Source organism: Carassius gibelio, chromosome A8, assembly GCF_023724105.1.
Source record: "Carassius gibelio isolate Cgi1373 ecotype wild population from Czech Republic chromosome A8, carGib1.2-hapl.c, whole genome shotgun sequence".
Classification (NCBI taxonomy): Eukaryota; Metazoa; Chordata; class Actinopteri; order Cypriniformes; family Cyprinidae; genus Carassius; species Carassius gibelio.
In genome coordinates, this window is record NC_068378.1 from 3001518 (window position 1) to 3017536 (window position 16019).

Here is a 16019-nt window from a genome sequence, read left to right on the forward strand (position 1 = left end):
TATTGATAATCAGCTAATCAGTATTAGAATGATTTCTGAAGTATGTGACACTGCAGACTTGATTAATCATGCTGAAAATATAGCTTTGATCACAGGAATAAATTACATTGTAAAACTGTAAAACATATTCAAATAGAAAAGTTATTTTAAAAAATATATATTTCACAATATTACTGCTTTTGTTGTTCTTTGGATCAAATAAATTCAGGCTTGGTGAGCAGAAGAGACTTCTTTAAAAACATTAAAAATCTTACTGTTCAAAAACTGTTGACTGGTAGGATATAAAGATTACAGAAATGTTATAATAGGAAAAATAATAAAAAAAAATATATATATATATACAGTATATATATATATATATATATATGGTGGGCCGTTATCGTGCTGTGTTAAAGCGAGACTCCTATCAGGCGATAAAAAAATATCGGCGTTAATCTATTCTCAAAGTTGTGTTGGGAGCTGGGTCTATACTAAGCGAGCTAGGATCATAGTGCGAACTACGGGGGAGCTAGGGGGAGCTCAGCTCCCCTTAATAAGACATGGGCTCCCCTGAAAACGAGAAATGTGAAATTTTGGGGGGTCCCAAAAAATATTGACAATATGAATATTTTGAAGTGCAATTTCAGTTGTGCAATGTGATCATGATGGATTATTAAGTGTAAAATAGCAAAATATTATTCAATCATGCATGACGGCGATTAAAACCTAATTTACTTCAATAAAGATTACTATACATGCTATTCTTGTAATGAGCATCAATGTGTGGGGGCGCTGCGCTGCAAATTACCCGTTAGTACGTCATATATTCGTAGAAAAAAAATAAACGTTGGAGGCCATTTATCACGCGCAAAGTCCTTAATTCATTCTGCAGTTATAGCATCATAGCAATGGTAAAAAGAAAACAAGGCAGTTTAATTAATTTTGGTTTTATTAAGAAATTGTGTAGTGATGACATTATAATAGCACGACTGATTCACTTGCTGCAAACACTTATTAGACCTCCCGCCATGCGCCCACTGTGACAACCAAGAAGCTGAAGAAAAGTTATCTCTGGCTGTAGATGGTAATAGCTCGTCAGAGGCCGGTGTAGCAGTCGATTCTGTTCCCCTCGAAATGTCTGTTTCCCCTCGGGTTGCCAGGTCCGTGTAATAAACCCAACCATATAGTTAATCAAACATTTTCCCAAAGTACTAGCATAAATTCCGCGGATTTGGCAACACTCCCGCATTCAAACCCACCGAACACCCCTGGATGTAAGGAAAGCAAAAAGCGACACATTTCTTGCTACAGTACAACATAGTAAAATGATTCTCACACTCTATTTTCTTATTCATCTTGCAGTTGTTCCGTTATTTTTGTCTTATGTTTTTACATTTCAAGTTGAAAAACCTCTCGTCTTAAATTTATTTTCAAGTTTAGGATTTGGGACGGTACTTTTAACTATTTGACTTTCCGTACATCCAGTCATGCTTCTTGCGCACGCTAGTTCTGATCGTACGTATAGTAACTCGGCAACTACGCAAGAATTGTAGTATGTTTGCGTAAAGGGGAACAGAATCGACTGCTACACCGTTCACTATCCTAACCCCTCTTGCTCCGAGTCCTCATTCCCGTTAAACTGGAACAGCCAGCAGTGGAGAGACTGTAAGAACCGATATACATGGCTGTTTGTTAAAGACTGAAGCTTGAGGTGCATCTCTTGTAGGGATGCAAAAAACCTTCTTCTGTCTGAAAAGTTACCTGGCACGCACTTGTTTGAGGAGTGGATTAATGGGGAAATAAGCAGCGCTGCTCAGAACAAGTTGCGAAAAAATATATATAAACACAGGCTTTTTGTGGGTGGCTGTTTGTTTGCTGTCTGACCTATCAATTTGTGTCGATAAAGTATATACATATACAGTAATGCATATACAGTTGTAGCTGTTATGCATCTTTGTAAGTCAGTGGAAGTCCTTTTTTGAGGCACTCGTGTCGATAAAATATAATAATAGTGCATACACTTGTAGCTGTCCTTATTTGAGGCACACGCAAGCACACGCAAGCGCACAAAAAGGCTCACGCAGAGAATGGCGTCTCAGAACACTTGAACATCGAATTTGCTTATTTTTGCTCGTGCAGACAAATACATACAAAATATTCACCTTGGAAATTATGCTCGAAAAAACTGTGAGTTATTTCTGAAGTGAAAGTAAACAGTTGAGGAAAAAAATGGGATGTGTATTATATTGGATGCGTTCATGGTCTCTTAAAGGGACCGCGCCTAATTTAGCGACTGACTGCTGTAATGTTAATCCAAGAAAATGAAGATCACTCACCGCTCTTGAATGAATTACTTTGTAGTTTTAACAGTCAAACCAAAAATTATTCAGAGACCAGATATATTTTTTGATATATATAGCAAAACTGTAATAATGTGAGAAATATTGAAGGTGTCTGAATAAATGTAGATTTGATTGTATATTTCATTTTTACATTGAAGATCCAGTGCTATTTTACATTTAATTATTTGGTTTCTGTACCTTGACACCTACAAACTTAAAACATAAACATTGGTGTGAATCAGGCGTAAGGTTGTTTGCACCTTGTGCAATGTGGAATTAGTTTCCAGCTTTTTCAAGCACTTTGTGATGCATTTTGGAAACAGGAGATGAGCCCCTTTTCTAATGCACCACCTAGCTTGATAAACCCCTTCTCAAAGACTTACTGTTTGTCAATTTTATTTGGGTAACACACATATTCTGAATGCCTTCGGCAGAATTCGAATGAGCCATTTTAATCTAGATTAATTTTAAGATCACAGTGAGATTAATCTAGATAAAAAAAAAAATAATAATCTATGCCCACCACTAATGTATATATATAAGGGTTGTCACAATATTAGATTTTTCATATCATGGTTATTGTGGCCATAAGAATTCACAATGTCGATATATCGTGATATCTATAGAAACCTTTGGGTGGGGAAGATATCAAATTATTTTTTACTTTGTTTGAGTTTTTCTTTTTCACACAACGAGCATAATATTGATACTGATAAACGCAGGACACAAGACTCTGGCTTTCTCAGTCTTCTTTGAAGCTCTTATGAAATAACAAGAGAGAAAATACTGTCAAGTTCAACAGTATGATGAATAAATATTAATGGTAACACTTTACAATAAGATGCCATTTGTTAACCTTAATGCATTAACGAACATGAACAATACATTTATTACACAATTTATTAATCTTTGTTAATGTTAATAAAAATCAAGTTATTCAATGTTCATAGTACATTAATGTTTACAAACACAACTTGTGATTTTAACAATGCATTAGTAAATGCTGAAATTAACATGAACACGCGGTGGAAATATTGTTAATTATTATGTATGTTATTTATTTATGTTAACTAATGTAATTAACTAATGTTAACTAATGAATCTTATTGAAGAATGACCACAGATGAGGCATTAAGTGCATGGCACTGCGACCAACTTAACATTTTACAGAGTTTAATGTAGCAATGTGGTCGCTCAGTTTTTCAAAATCCGTTTTTAGTGTAACGGTTCATAGATTTGAACAAAGAAAGAAATAAAGTGTTACTGCACAGGCCGTATTGATTGCAAATACAAAAATAAGACGAGTAAAGAAAACACGGTACTTCTTAAAATAATCACCCTTTGCTCAAGTATGAACACAGAAAACCGCTGTTAATAGGTTATATAATATTTCCTAGTCTATGACTAGTAAAATAACTCTGATGAACACAGCTCTCCTCAGAGAAGCTGCGAGTGTGGTGTCTTGTGTGACAGCTGTCATGTGGAGGGTAAGGAGGAACTCACTTGCAGACAGGAATGCACAAGACACAGGATTTATTTACACAAAAAGGGGAAAACAAAACCCACGAGGGGGAAAACAATGACTAGGGCAGATGCTAAATAACTTAACAAGACTGGGTAGACACAATAAACAAAGACTCGAAACACAAGAACACTTACTACAAATAAACAATAACAGGTCTCACAACGTCTTCTTCCAAGAGCAACTATATTTCACAGGAACATGTAGAAACACATATCACAATGTGGAAACAATAACAATGAACCAACAAAAGACAGAGCACACTAGGGGATCTAAATAGGAGAACTAATTAAGACACAACAGGTGGCACAGATGAGGCAATCACGACTAGACTAGGATAACAAGGGGGCGGGGCAAGGGGACGAGACAACACAAGCACATGGCCCAAAGACAAGGCCATGTGCTTGTACACAAAACACGGGTCTGTCATGATCCCGCCTCAAGACTAGAGGAAAGTCAGGACATGAGGCAGAATCACGGTACTGCCACCTGGGCACTCAACCAGCTACTGTTACCAAGTATTTACATGTGGTGTCATCATAAGAGAACTGTTCATTTAAATATTGCGGTTATCACTAATACCGGTATATCCTCATACACTGAATTAACACAATATCGATAATTGTTTATTTGAATATCACGGTCAATACCGGTATATCGCGACAGCCCTAATATATATATATATATACACACATACTGTGGGTATGGAAATTATTCAGACCCCCTTGAAGTTTTCACTCTGTTATATTGCATCCATTTGCTAAAATCATTTAAGTTATTATTATTATTTTTTTTTTTTGACAGAAAAACACAGAATTGTTGACATTTTTGCAGAAAAACTGAAATATCACATGGTCCCAAGTATTCAGACCCTTTGTTGTGACACTCATATATTTAGCAGGTGCTGTCCATTTCTTTTGATCGTCCTTGAGATGGTTCTACACCTGCATTTGAGTCCAGCTGTATTTGATGATACTGATTGGACTTGATTAGGAAAGCCACACACCTGTCTACATAAGAGCTTACAGCTCACAGTGCATGTCAGAGCAAGTGAGAATCATGAGGTCAAAGGAACTGCCTGAAGAGCTCAGAGACAGAATTGTGGCAAGGCACAGATCTGGCCAAGGTTACAAAAACATTTCTGCTGCACTTAAGGTTCATAAGAGCACAGTGGCCTCCATAATCCATAAATGGAAGACGTTTGGGAAGACCAGAACCCTTCCAAGAGCTGTCCGTCCGGCCAAACTGAGCTATCGGAGGAGAAGAACCCAAAGATCACTGTGTCTGAGCTCCAGAGATGCAGTCGAGAGATGGGAGGAAGTTGTAGAAAGTCACCCATTACTGCATCCCTCCACCAGTCAGGGCTTTATGGCAGAGTGGCCCGACGAAGCCTCTCCTCAGTGCAAGACACATGAAAGCCTGCATGGAGTTTGCTAAAAACACCTGAAGGATTCTCTGGTCTGATGAGACCAATATAGAAGTTTTTGGCCTTAATTCTAAGCGGTATGTGTGGAGAAAACCAGGCACTGCTCATCCCCTGTCCAATACATCCTAACAGTGAAGCATGGTGGTGGCAGCATCGTGCTGTGGCGGTGTTGTACGGAAAGTACAAAAATGTCAACAATTCTGTGTTTTTCTATCAATATGGGGTGCTGTGTGTACAGTAATGATGAAAAAAAATTAACTTAAATTATTTTAGCATATGGCTGCAATATAACAAAGAGTGAGGGGTCTGAATACTTTCCATACCCACTGTATGTATATAATTTCTGTCCCCCTGACTTCCGAAAAGATGGCTACGCCCCTGCATGTACCACTGCTTCACAGGTGTGACACACACAAGCGTGAATGAGATTCTCCACTGTGACATATGCAACTGTCTGTGAACAACTTCATTTTTGGTCTGTTGCTCAAAAGTGTGGCTTCAGAATAATTTGTATAAACTACTTTATTGTAGTGTTGGAAGTGTGGCACTGTCCTGTATATCATTTGCCTTGGATATCGCCCTTTGTGTTCCACTGTAAAAAAAAGAAAAATAAAAGAAAAATAATGTTAGGTTGAAATAACATGACAACTGGTAAATTATGACTACAGTTTTGTTAGTTAACTAGTCCTACAGAGTAAACCTTTGAATCTCTGTGTCTCTCAGCAGTTGGAAAGGAAGGACAGTCAGGGCAGCTCTCAGCACAGCATATGCAGTCACCGCAGCACACACACAGACTCGCCCAGCTGCCCGGAGCCCATAGTGCCCGCTGACACCCTGGGGGGCCCTCCACCCATGCCACCTCCTCCCACCCAGCCGCTGCCCGTCCTTCCCCCCTTTGACATCTCTGCAGCCAACGGGACATTCCAGAAGAAACCGGACCCCTTCAAAATCTGGGCACAGTCAAGGAGTATGTACGAGAGCCGTGGTGAGTAGTCTGGAAAAAAGCAGATACACATGACTATAGAGTATTTGAAGAGCAAGACTCCATGTAAGCACACTGCATTCTGGTGTCCTACGGATGACATATATTGCATTAAATTGAACCCCCAGCATTCTTGATGTCTAATGTGTATGACTAGTTTTAAAGGTTATGCCAGTATGATTTGAGGATGTACTGCAGTAGATGTCCTTGAACACACAGGCCGGTTTGGTGTCAGATTGTTGGGTGACTCCTGAAGGCTCCCACTCATAGTGCCAATTCCCTGTCAGTCCTGTTCAGAATCAGAATCAGAAAGAGCTTTATTGCCAAGTTTGCTAGTACATACAAGGAATTTGTTTTAGTGACATGATCTTCCAGTGCACAGAGACAACACACAGACAAAAATAAATAAAAAATACACATATGTAAAATAAAAAAAATAAAAAAATATTGCAAAATAAATAAATTGTATGAACAGTTGTGCTATAGATGATAATGGAACAGAATAAAGTGAGATGCATGGATGTACTAGGATGGAGGTGGTAACAAATAAATATAAGGTTATTGCACATTTTTATTGCATAAGTGGGGAACATTTAACTGTTCATGAGGTAGATTTCCTGGGGGAAGAAACTAGTTGGTGTCTGGCTGTCCTTGTATTTGTGGTTCTGAAGCACTGGCCAGGTGGCAAAAGTTAAACAAGGGGTTAACTTGGATGTGTGGGATCCAGAGTCCTTTTCTGAGTCATTTTCCTCCCTCTGGATGTATACAGTTCTTGAAGGGTGGGCAGGGGAGCACCAATAATCCTTACAGGAGGTGTTAAAGGTCCCATGACATGGATTATTTCCTTTTCTTTAAATGCTTTTTAATGTTTCCTTAGGTGTATTTATATTGTTAGTATGATTTTTACATTTAAAATTTAGAAATAAAAAGCATTTTTATATCCTGACATTAGCCCTCTGGCTTGAATGCTCTGTTTCGCGATGTGTAACAGCTCCGGAAAAATAAAGGGAGCATTCTTTGATCGCTCTCGGTAGTTAAATCACAATTTAAATAACAGATTTGTTTCATGCTACTAAGAGAAACAATGTGAAGTTGATCGTTTAGTCACTGGCTTGATTCACTTGATTCCATTTTCTCAAAGGGAGAGAAATATAGCAAAATCTCGATTTACACCGATTAAAATTTCTAGAAACTTAAAAAACCTCAGAAAGGGAAATTTTCATGTCAAAGGACCTTTAAAGGTTGTGTAGAGAGATGGTCAGAATGGGTGTAGGGGGTTTCAAATCTACAATGAAATTCATTCAGGTCATTAGCAAGTTGTTGATTCACCTCAGTGCAGGGGGATGGTGTTCCAACTCTTTAGCATAGATCCTTTTAGCCACTCTTATCTCTTTATTCAGGGTTAGGGTTAGGGTTAGGGTTGGCCTGACAAAGATGTCTGAGTTTTTGCAGTAAACCATGGCTTATCATTGTTGAATGTTAAATAAGTCCTGGTAGGAATAAATATATCCTCACAGAAACTATTATAGGATGTTACAGTCTCTGTGAGTTCGTCCAGATCAGTGATAGCAGCTTCAAAAACACTCCAATCAGTGAGGTCAAAACAAGCTTTTAAAGCCCACTCTGTTTTGTTGGTCCAGCTCTTTACAGTCTTCACTACAAGTTTAGCAGATTTAAGTTTCTGCTTGTACGATTGGTATAAGGCAGTGATCAGAGAGCCCCAAAACGGCTTGTGGAACAGAGTGATATGCATCCTTTATTGCTGTGTAACAATGTTCAAATATATTGCTGTCTCTGGTGGGACTTGTAACATGATTGCTGTATTTTGGTAATTCATGGGAGAGATTTGCTTTATTAGAGTTTGTTATTGAAACTTTGTTATTTTAATATTATTTATATTTATTTGTGAAGTTTTACTGCATGAGTTTAAGTCTGCATGAACATGTAGGATCATATGACAGACACAGGGAGAGGGGCTAATTTTTACCATACCAGAATGTGTACATGAAGGAACGTGTGTACATGTAATGTATAAGGTGGCTTCTTCTTTCCCCCTATGTATGTATAAATATACCAACTGATGTAAGCATGAAGTACACATTCTATTTTAAACAAACAAACGTGTTTCTGTACCTAAGTCAGGACGATGGAGAGTGCTGTCCAGGAGGGCGTCATTCAGCCAGGTTTCTGTGAAACACACAGCAGCAGAGTGTGAGAAATCCTTATTTGTCTGGAAGAGCAGAAAAAGTTTGTCAATTTTCTTGGGTTGAGAGCGGACATTTGTCAGATGGACGATGCTTCCTGAGCTTGCTGGCTCACTTCCCCATCTGTGTGTCCTGAAGTGCTTGATCAGTGCCGCTGCTCCACCAACAACATCTTTCAACAAAACATGACAATAATCAAAAACTGGTAGGAGGTTTTGTGGTGTGTTCTGTCAAATGCTCAATAGTTCATCCCTGGTGAAACTGATTGAGTATGAAAAACAAAAAACAGGAAAAATGAACTAAAACAACTGAAGAGCGATGATCCTCGGCTGCCATTTGCGGCACCATCAGTCATTATCGAGAAATGTGTGTACATTTTTGTATTAAAAATGTATCTTTTGTAAAGCTGAGCTTTGTGAAATTATATGGGCTTTTTAACAATAGAAGTCTTAAAACTGGTAGGGAGTTTGCAATGTATTTGTGTATCTTCTATGTAATATTTTACTTGGAGACATGCTAGCAAATAAACTTATTTATTTATTTATTTTCAGTGCCAGACTCTCAAGAACAAGACATTTTTCTTTGGAGGAAAGACACAGGCTTTGGCTTTCGGATCCTGGGGGGAAATGAACCCGGAGAACCGGTGAGTCAGAGAACACACATACACAAACACACACACACACATGCAAATATACATGCATCCTTCTGTCGGCAACCATAAGAACTGTAACTGATACTGAAGTCTGTCCCAATCACTCGAGTGTGATATGGAGAACAGGGTCCAGTTATAAGAGAAACACAGTGAGGCAGTGATGTACATCAACTGGCTTATGTCACCGTCTACAGCATGCAAGAGCTGTCTTACTTACCAGTGTTCTTCACATGAAATGTATGGCAGATCTACATAGGGCACATAGTGAAGTATGGCTCAGCGGACGAGGACGGCCGTCTGCGCTCTGGAGACGAGCTCATCTGTGTGGATGGCACGGCGGTGGTGGGGAAGTCTCATCAGCTGGTGGTGCAGCTCATGCAGCAGGCAGCTAAACAGGGTCACGTCAACCTCACCGTCCGCCGCAAAACTACTTATGGAGGTACACAGTTTTAATTTCTTTTTCTAGTTTGATTTACATTTTGATGAAGTTTTTGTAGTTGCTGTTTTTGTATTTCTATTTCATTTCTCATCACTTAACACTACAGAACACTAGAGTGTAACATGCTTAAAATCCTGCCAATCTTTTCCACATTTCCAGGTTTCTTATTAGCGGAAGTCGTCATAGTTGAGTAAACTTCTATAGCAGTGAATGGGAGACTACCACTAATATATATTTGCCTTCCCATTTACTCAAATATCAAAAGAAAAACTGCATGATATTGTTCTGATGACTCCCCCCAATAATCAAAATTATGTAATTAATAACTTACCCTCGTGTCGTTCCAAACCCGTGAGACCTGCGTTTATCTTCAGAACACAGTTTAAGATATTTTAGATTTAGTCCGAGAGCTCTCAGTCCCTCCATTGAAGCTGTGTGTACGGTCTACTGTCCATGTCCAGAAAGGTAAGAAAAACATCATCAAAGTAGTCCATGTCACATCAGACGGTCCGTTAGAATTTGTTGAAGCATCGAAAATACATTTTGGTCCAAAAATAGCAAAAACTATGACTTTATTCAGCATTGTCTTCTCTTCCGTGTCTGTGTGAGAGACAGTTCAAAACAAAGCAGTTTAGTGATATCCGGTTCACGAACGAATCACTCGTTGTAACTGGATCTTTTTGAACCAGTTCACCAAATCAAACTGAATCATTTAAAACAGTTTGCGTCTCCATTAACTTTTTTAATGTGGATGACTCTCCCCCTGAGTTCAAACAAACCAATATCCCGGAGTAATTCATGTACTCAAACACTGACTGAACTGCTGTGAAGAGAGAACTGAAAATGAATACCAAGCTGAGCCAGATAACGAATGAAAGATTGACTTGTTCTCAAGGTCAAGAACCGGTTGCATTGGTTTTCTGATCACCAGTAGTTCTTTCGGACAGTTCAATTCAATAAATCAGTTGAAAAAACGGTTCACCGGTTCTTTTGCACTCAGCGTAATGATGTCATTGGTGATGATTGCCCTTGATTCAAGCCTTTGGTTTACCTGCGCTCATAACACTAGCACAGAATCAGTTCAGCATCAATCACCAAAAGAATCAGTTCGGTTCAGACGCTCTGTGTGTCGGTCTGCTTCACGCTGAATCACACATGCACAGTATCATCAGCTCCTCAGTTCACGAATCGGACGCCTCTGACAGAAACGGTTCTTCACCCGTGAACAAGTCAATTCAATTAAATGCAAGTTTATTTGTATAGTGCTTTTTACAATACAAATCATTACAAAGCAACTTTACAGAAAATTATGTTTCTACAATATGTAGTAATAGCTTATAAGTGGTGACTGTCAGTTTGTTCACGTATGACAGGATTTGTAGAAAAATTAATACAAGACGTAGTCAGCCAGATGATGAACATTATTATTATTGTTATTATTATTATTATTATTATTATTATTATTATTATTAGTATTATTATTATTATTATTATATGATGCAGTCTCACTTGTAGCAATATTTGTTAGTTCTGTTTGTTGATTCAGGGTTAGCATCATCTGAGGTCCTCTGTGGGTCAGCATCATCTCTTCTCAGGTGTTCTGGATCCAGACTGGAGCTTGTGTAAATCCTAGTTACTAGCAAATCCTAGCAAAACATAGAAACAAAATACAGACATCATTAGCATAGCTGCTGATCCAACAAAGTAAAATTAATTAGTTTAACCCAAGCTAAAGAATAAAAATGTGCATTTGATCAGATGCAACTACACTCACAATTTAAGAGATACATTATTCGAATGCTTGGTGAAAGAGATGTGTTTTTAATCTAGATTTAAACAGTGAGAGTTTGTCTGAACCCTGAACATTATCAGGAAGGCTATTCCAGAGTTTGGGAGCCAAATGTGAAAAAGCTCTACCTCCTTTAGAGGACTTCGCTATCCTAGGAACTACCAAAAGTCCAGCGTTTTGTGACCTTAGGGTGCGTGATGGGTTGTAACGTGGTAGAAGGCTAGTTAGGTACGCAGGAGCTAAACCATTTAGGGCCTTATAGCTAAGTAATGATAATTTGTAACTGATACGGAACTTAATAGGTAGCCAGTGCAGAGACTGTAAAATTGAAGTAATATGATCATATTTTCTTGACCTGGTAAGGACAACCAGCTAGAAGTGCATTACAATAGTCCAGTCTAGAGGTCATAAATGGATGAACTAGCTTTTCTGCATCAGAAACAGATAACATGTTTCGTAGCTTGGCAATGTTTCTAAGATGGAAGAATGCAGTTTTTGTAACATGGGAAATATGATTTTCAAAAGACAGTTTGCTGTCTAATATAACACCCAGATTTCTGACTTTAGAGGAAGTAACAGTACATCCGTCTAGTTGCAGATTGTTATCTACAAGATTCTGTGTAGTGTTTTTTGGTCCAATAATTAATATCTCTGTCTTATCCGAATTTACTTGGAGAAAATTATTGTTCATCCAATCTTTTACATTTTTAACACACTCTGTAAACTTAGATAATTTAGAGGTTTCATCTGGTCTCGTTGAGATATATAGCTGAGTATCATCAGCATAACAGTGGAAGCTAATTCCGTATTTTCTAATAATATTACCAAGGGCCAACATGTATATTGAAAATAGTAGGTAACCTAGGACGGATCCTTGTGGCACTCCATACTTTACTGATGATAAATGAGATGATTCCCCATTTAAGTAAACAAAATGGTAGCGATCAGACAGGTAGGATCTAAACCATCTTAGAGCCTGCCCTTGAATACCTGTATAGTTTTGTAATCGATCTATGTGTATGTCAATCTTTGGTTCATTATCTGACTCGGCTAGGTGTTCATCTTCAGTTCTCTCTTCACAGCAGTTCAGTCAGTGTACTGTTTGAGTAAATGAATTACTCCGGAATATTGGTTTGTTTTAACTCAGAGGGAGTGTCAGCCACATTAAAAAAGTTAACAGCTTAAGTCATTTGTGGATTAATGCGTATTGGAGACGTGAACCGTTTAAAACTATTCAGTTCGATTTGGTGAAATGGTTCAAAAAGATCCGGTTACATCGAATGATTCGTTCATGAACCGGATATCACTACACTGCAGAGTTTTGAACTCTCTCACAACAGACACGGAAGAGAAGACAATGATGAATAAAGTAGTAATTTTTGCTATTTTTGGGCCAAAATGTATTTCCGATGCTTCAACAAATTCTAACTGACCCTCTGATGTCACATGGACTACTTTGATGATGTTTTTCTTACCTTTCTGGACATGGACAGTAGACCGTACACACAGCTTCAATGGAGGGACTGAGAGCTCTCGGACTAAATCTAAAATATCTTAAACTGTGTTCAGAAGATAAACGGAGGTCTTACGGGTTTGGAACGACATGAGGGTGAGTTATTAATTATATAATTTTGATTATTGGGTGAACTAACCCTTTAAAATGCATCAACACTTTCTTTTGAAAATGGTTCATTTTATTATTATTATTATTATTATTATTATTTGAGCCCATTTAGTTAAACATAAGTAAAAAAAAAAAAGGCTTCAAGGATAAGCAAAGACCCAAAGCAACAATCCTAAACCATAACTACATGTTGAAATCTGAAATGGTATGATGCCTGTTCATATTGAAAGTAGTATTTACAAATTTTGTAATCACAAAGTCACATTATTAACACACTAACATTTCAAAGTTTGTTGAATTTTGGGAGAACGTAAATTACCAAAAGGTTGTGTGGTAAATTCATTGACACTTTAGAGAGACTTCCGAGAGATCATTTGTTTTTGTTTTTGTTTTCTTAGACCACTGCCCAGTACACTACTGTAAATGTTCATGGTGATGTGTGTGTATGAACAATTTTATTACTGAAATTCTGGGAACTGATTGCAAGAATAGTGATTGGGAAGTGTTTAGAAGAAGGAAAAAAATAGGGCAAAGTCACAAACTTTTGGGCCCCTATTTTGGCACAAAAGGTATGCAATCAAATGTGAATATTTGTGTTATTAACATAAATTAGATCATGCACAACTAATAATTTCAGTAGACCACCAAACAGTCAAATGTTTGCCTGTAAATAAGAGGTTGCATCAACTTATTTACATTTTTTTTTTAAATCCATAATTTTGAGAGATAATATGCAAGACAGAAAGCGATTTAAACCACAGTTTGTCAGTTTTCCTATAATTTAAATCGTATATTTGAATTCTTGATGTTGACCTTGTGAGATACTGAGCACATGTAAAGTGCATTTCATAGATTCACAGACTCACATGAGAAGTCAGGCAGATTTATTTGTACAGACGTCTCTTGACAAGTCAAGCTTATGTGTGTTTGTTTAGTTTACAAGGGGGAGGTGGAAGTGCCACCGTCTCCTGCATCATCTCACCACAGCAGTACGCAGGAGAAGCGCACGCCGCAGGGCAGCCAGAACTCACTCAACACCGTCAGCTCGGGCTCCGGCAGCACCAGCGGCATCGGCAGCGGCGGAGGCGGTGGCAGCGGGAGCACTGTTGTCAACATGACGCCCGCCACCCTGCAGCCCTACGACGTGGAAATCCAGCGTGCCGAGAACGAGGGCTTCGGCTTTGTGATCGTGTCATCCGTGTCACGGCCTGATGCGGGCACTACCTTTGGTATGATGTTTTCTTGTGAATGAGTGTGATTAAGACACAGACATGCAGTACGTGTGCTTGGTCAGCACACATCTGAGAGAGAGCGAGAACTGAGAATAGAAGACACATGTAAACCCACCAGCTGCACCTTTTTAACTATTTATGACTATTATTTGATTTTCGGTGTTCAAATTCTCATTGAAGACTGGCAGGCTTTCCTTGACAATAGAAGAAAGCTTAATTTACTTTTTTTTGTCTCTTTTCTTCATCTGAATTGTGATACACACACAAACACAGCAGGAAACACATGTGCGGCCATGCCCCATAAAATAGGCAGAATCATCGAGTGCAGTCCAGCAGACCGCTGCGGGAAGCTGAAGGTGGGTGATCGTATCCTGGCGGTCAACAGCTGCTCCATCACCAACAAATCGCACTCTGACATCGTCAACCTCATCAAAGAGGCCGGCAACACTGTCACGCTGTGCATCATACCCGGAGACGGTGAGTTTGTGTCTTCTGCCGAAAATCATCATTAGACACATTAATGCTGCAGAGGTTTCTCGCATTGAACTGATATCTCCACTTGCCCTTTAATTTCTTTCTTTCTGCACCATTCCTGTGTGGATTTTCTTGTTTCTGTCATTATCATGCCCAACAGTTTTTACAGATGGCCTCATGTTCTCCTCAAGCACTCTGGAATAATTTGGTGCACATAGGTGTGATGGCAGTTGAGTGTTATGATGGCAAGGTTGCTGGACCTGGAATCAACAAAATACTTCCGTTTCTTTTGAGGAACTGTAGCAAAGGCTTCAGAAGTAGCATTATCTTCCATGCTAACCTCCTGTGATTTGTACTTTCTCATAACTGATAAGTCCATAATAATTAGTTCCAAAATAAATGAATGACTGCATTTACAACAAATCTGTTGAGAAACAGTAGCTGCGTGTACATAGAGCCTGAAAGTCTGTTTGTAATCTAGTAGCACAGCCTGAATAAAGAAGTCACATGATACTGATATTTCATTCAGATTGTGAGGAAACAAACTGAAACTAGAAGTTTCTGCACATGTTCAATGACAGAAATGGCATAATGATGTACAGTAGGAGGCCAACCAATATGATAATTCTACCACCGTGCATTCTGCCACGTCTGCAAAGTGCATTTGCAGCTTTTGACCGCTGAGTGGCACTTTGACCACAAGTTATCAAACAAGCGCATCAAAGCACATTTTTGCAGATAGCCGTCAGCTTTGCCTTGCTGATGTGTTACATTTGACGGCTGCAGTCTGGGAAAGTGGACACACTTGTGAAGAAAATAACAGCAGAAGTCCTGGCGGGCGTCGATAAGCTTTGGATAACAAGATTGATCCAGTGCTAGAGAAATTGAATACGGTAGTGACACATGTCGAGCAGATGAAGAACCGAGTCACTGAAGCTGAAATGCGTATATCGGGGGTGGAAGACATGATCTCAAGAGATAGCCCGGACTTGAACGAAAAGGAAACAAAAAGCTTGACGCGGCCCTGGAAAAGATAGATGACCAGGAAAATAGGAGCAGGCGATGCAGTTTATGAATTATTGGCCTACCCGAAGGGGAAGAAGGGACAAACCCGGTCTCGTTCCTCTGGACCTGGTTTAAGGTTGAATTCAATGACCACCAGGTAAAGATAGAGCGCGCGCATCATGTCCCTTCGCGCCCTCCTACATCAGGAGAAAGACATTGATGCTAAAACTGCATAATTTTCAAGACAAGGTGTGAATTCTGCAAGCAGCGAATCTGCGAGTCAGCTGATCTATAAATGAGAAAACATCTCTATGTTTGAAGACTTTTCTGTGGCCATAGTGCGAAAAAG

At 38.9% G+C, this 16019-nt stretch overlaps 1 protein-coding gene across 11 annotated transcripts in view; it reads left to right on the forward strand.

Moving 5' to 3' along the window:
- The window catches only part of LOC128019171 (membrane-associated guanylate kinase, WW and PDZ domain-containing protein 1), a 137681-nt gene that overhangs the window by 104019 nt on the left and 17643 nt on the right, over positions 1–16019 (forward strand). For 8 of the 11 annotated variants that reach the window (XM_052605236.1, XM_052605231.1, XM_052605237.1 and 5 more), the window contains exons 14-18: positions 5993–6254; positions 9007–9098; positions 9354–9546; positions 13895–14188; positions 14465–14668. In XM_052605236.1, coding sequence (XP_052461196.1) covers positions 5993–6254; positions 9007–9098; positions 9354–9546; positions 13895–14188; positions 14465–14668 — 1045 coding nt within the window. The remainder of the gene's footprint in view (positions 1–5992; positions 6255–9006; positions 9099–9353; positions 9547–13894; positions 14189–14464; positions 14669–16019) is intronic. The other 3 variants (XM_052605238.1, XM_052605229.1, XM_052605239.1) reach the window with 1 other exon arrangement.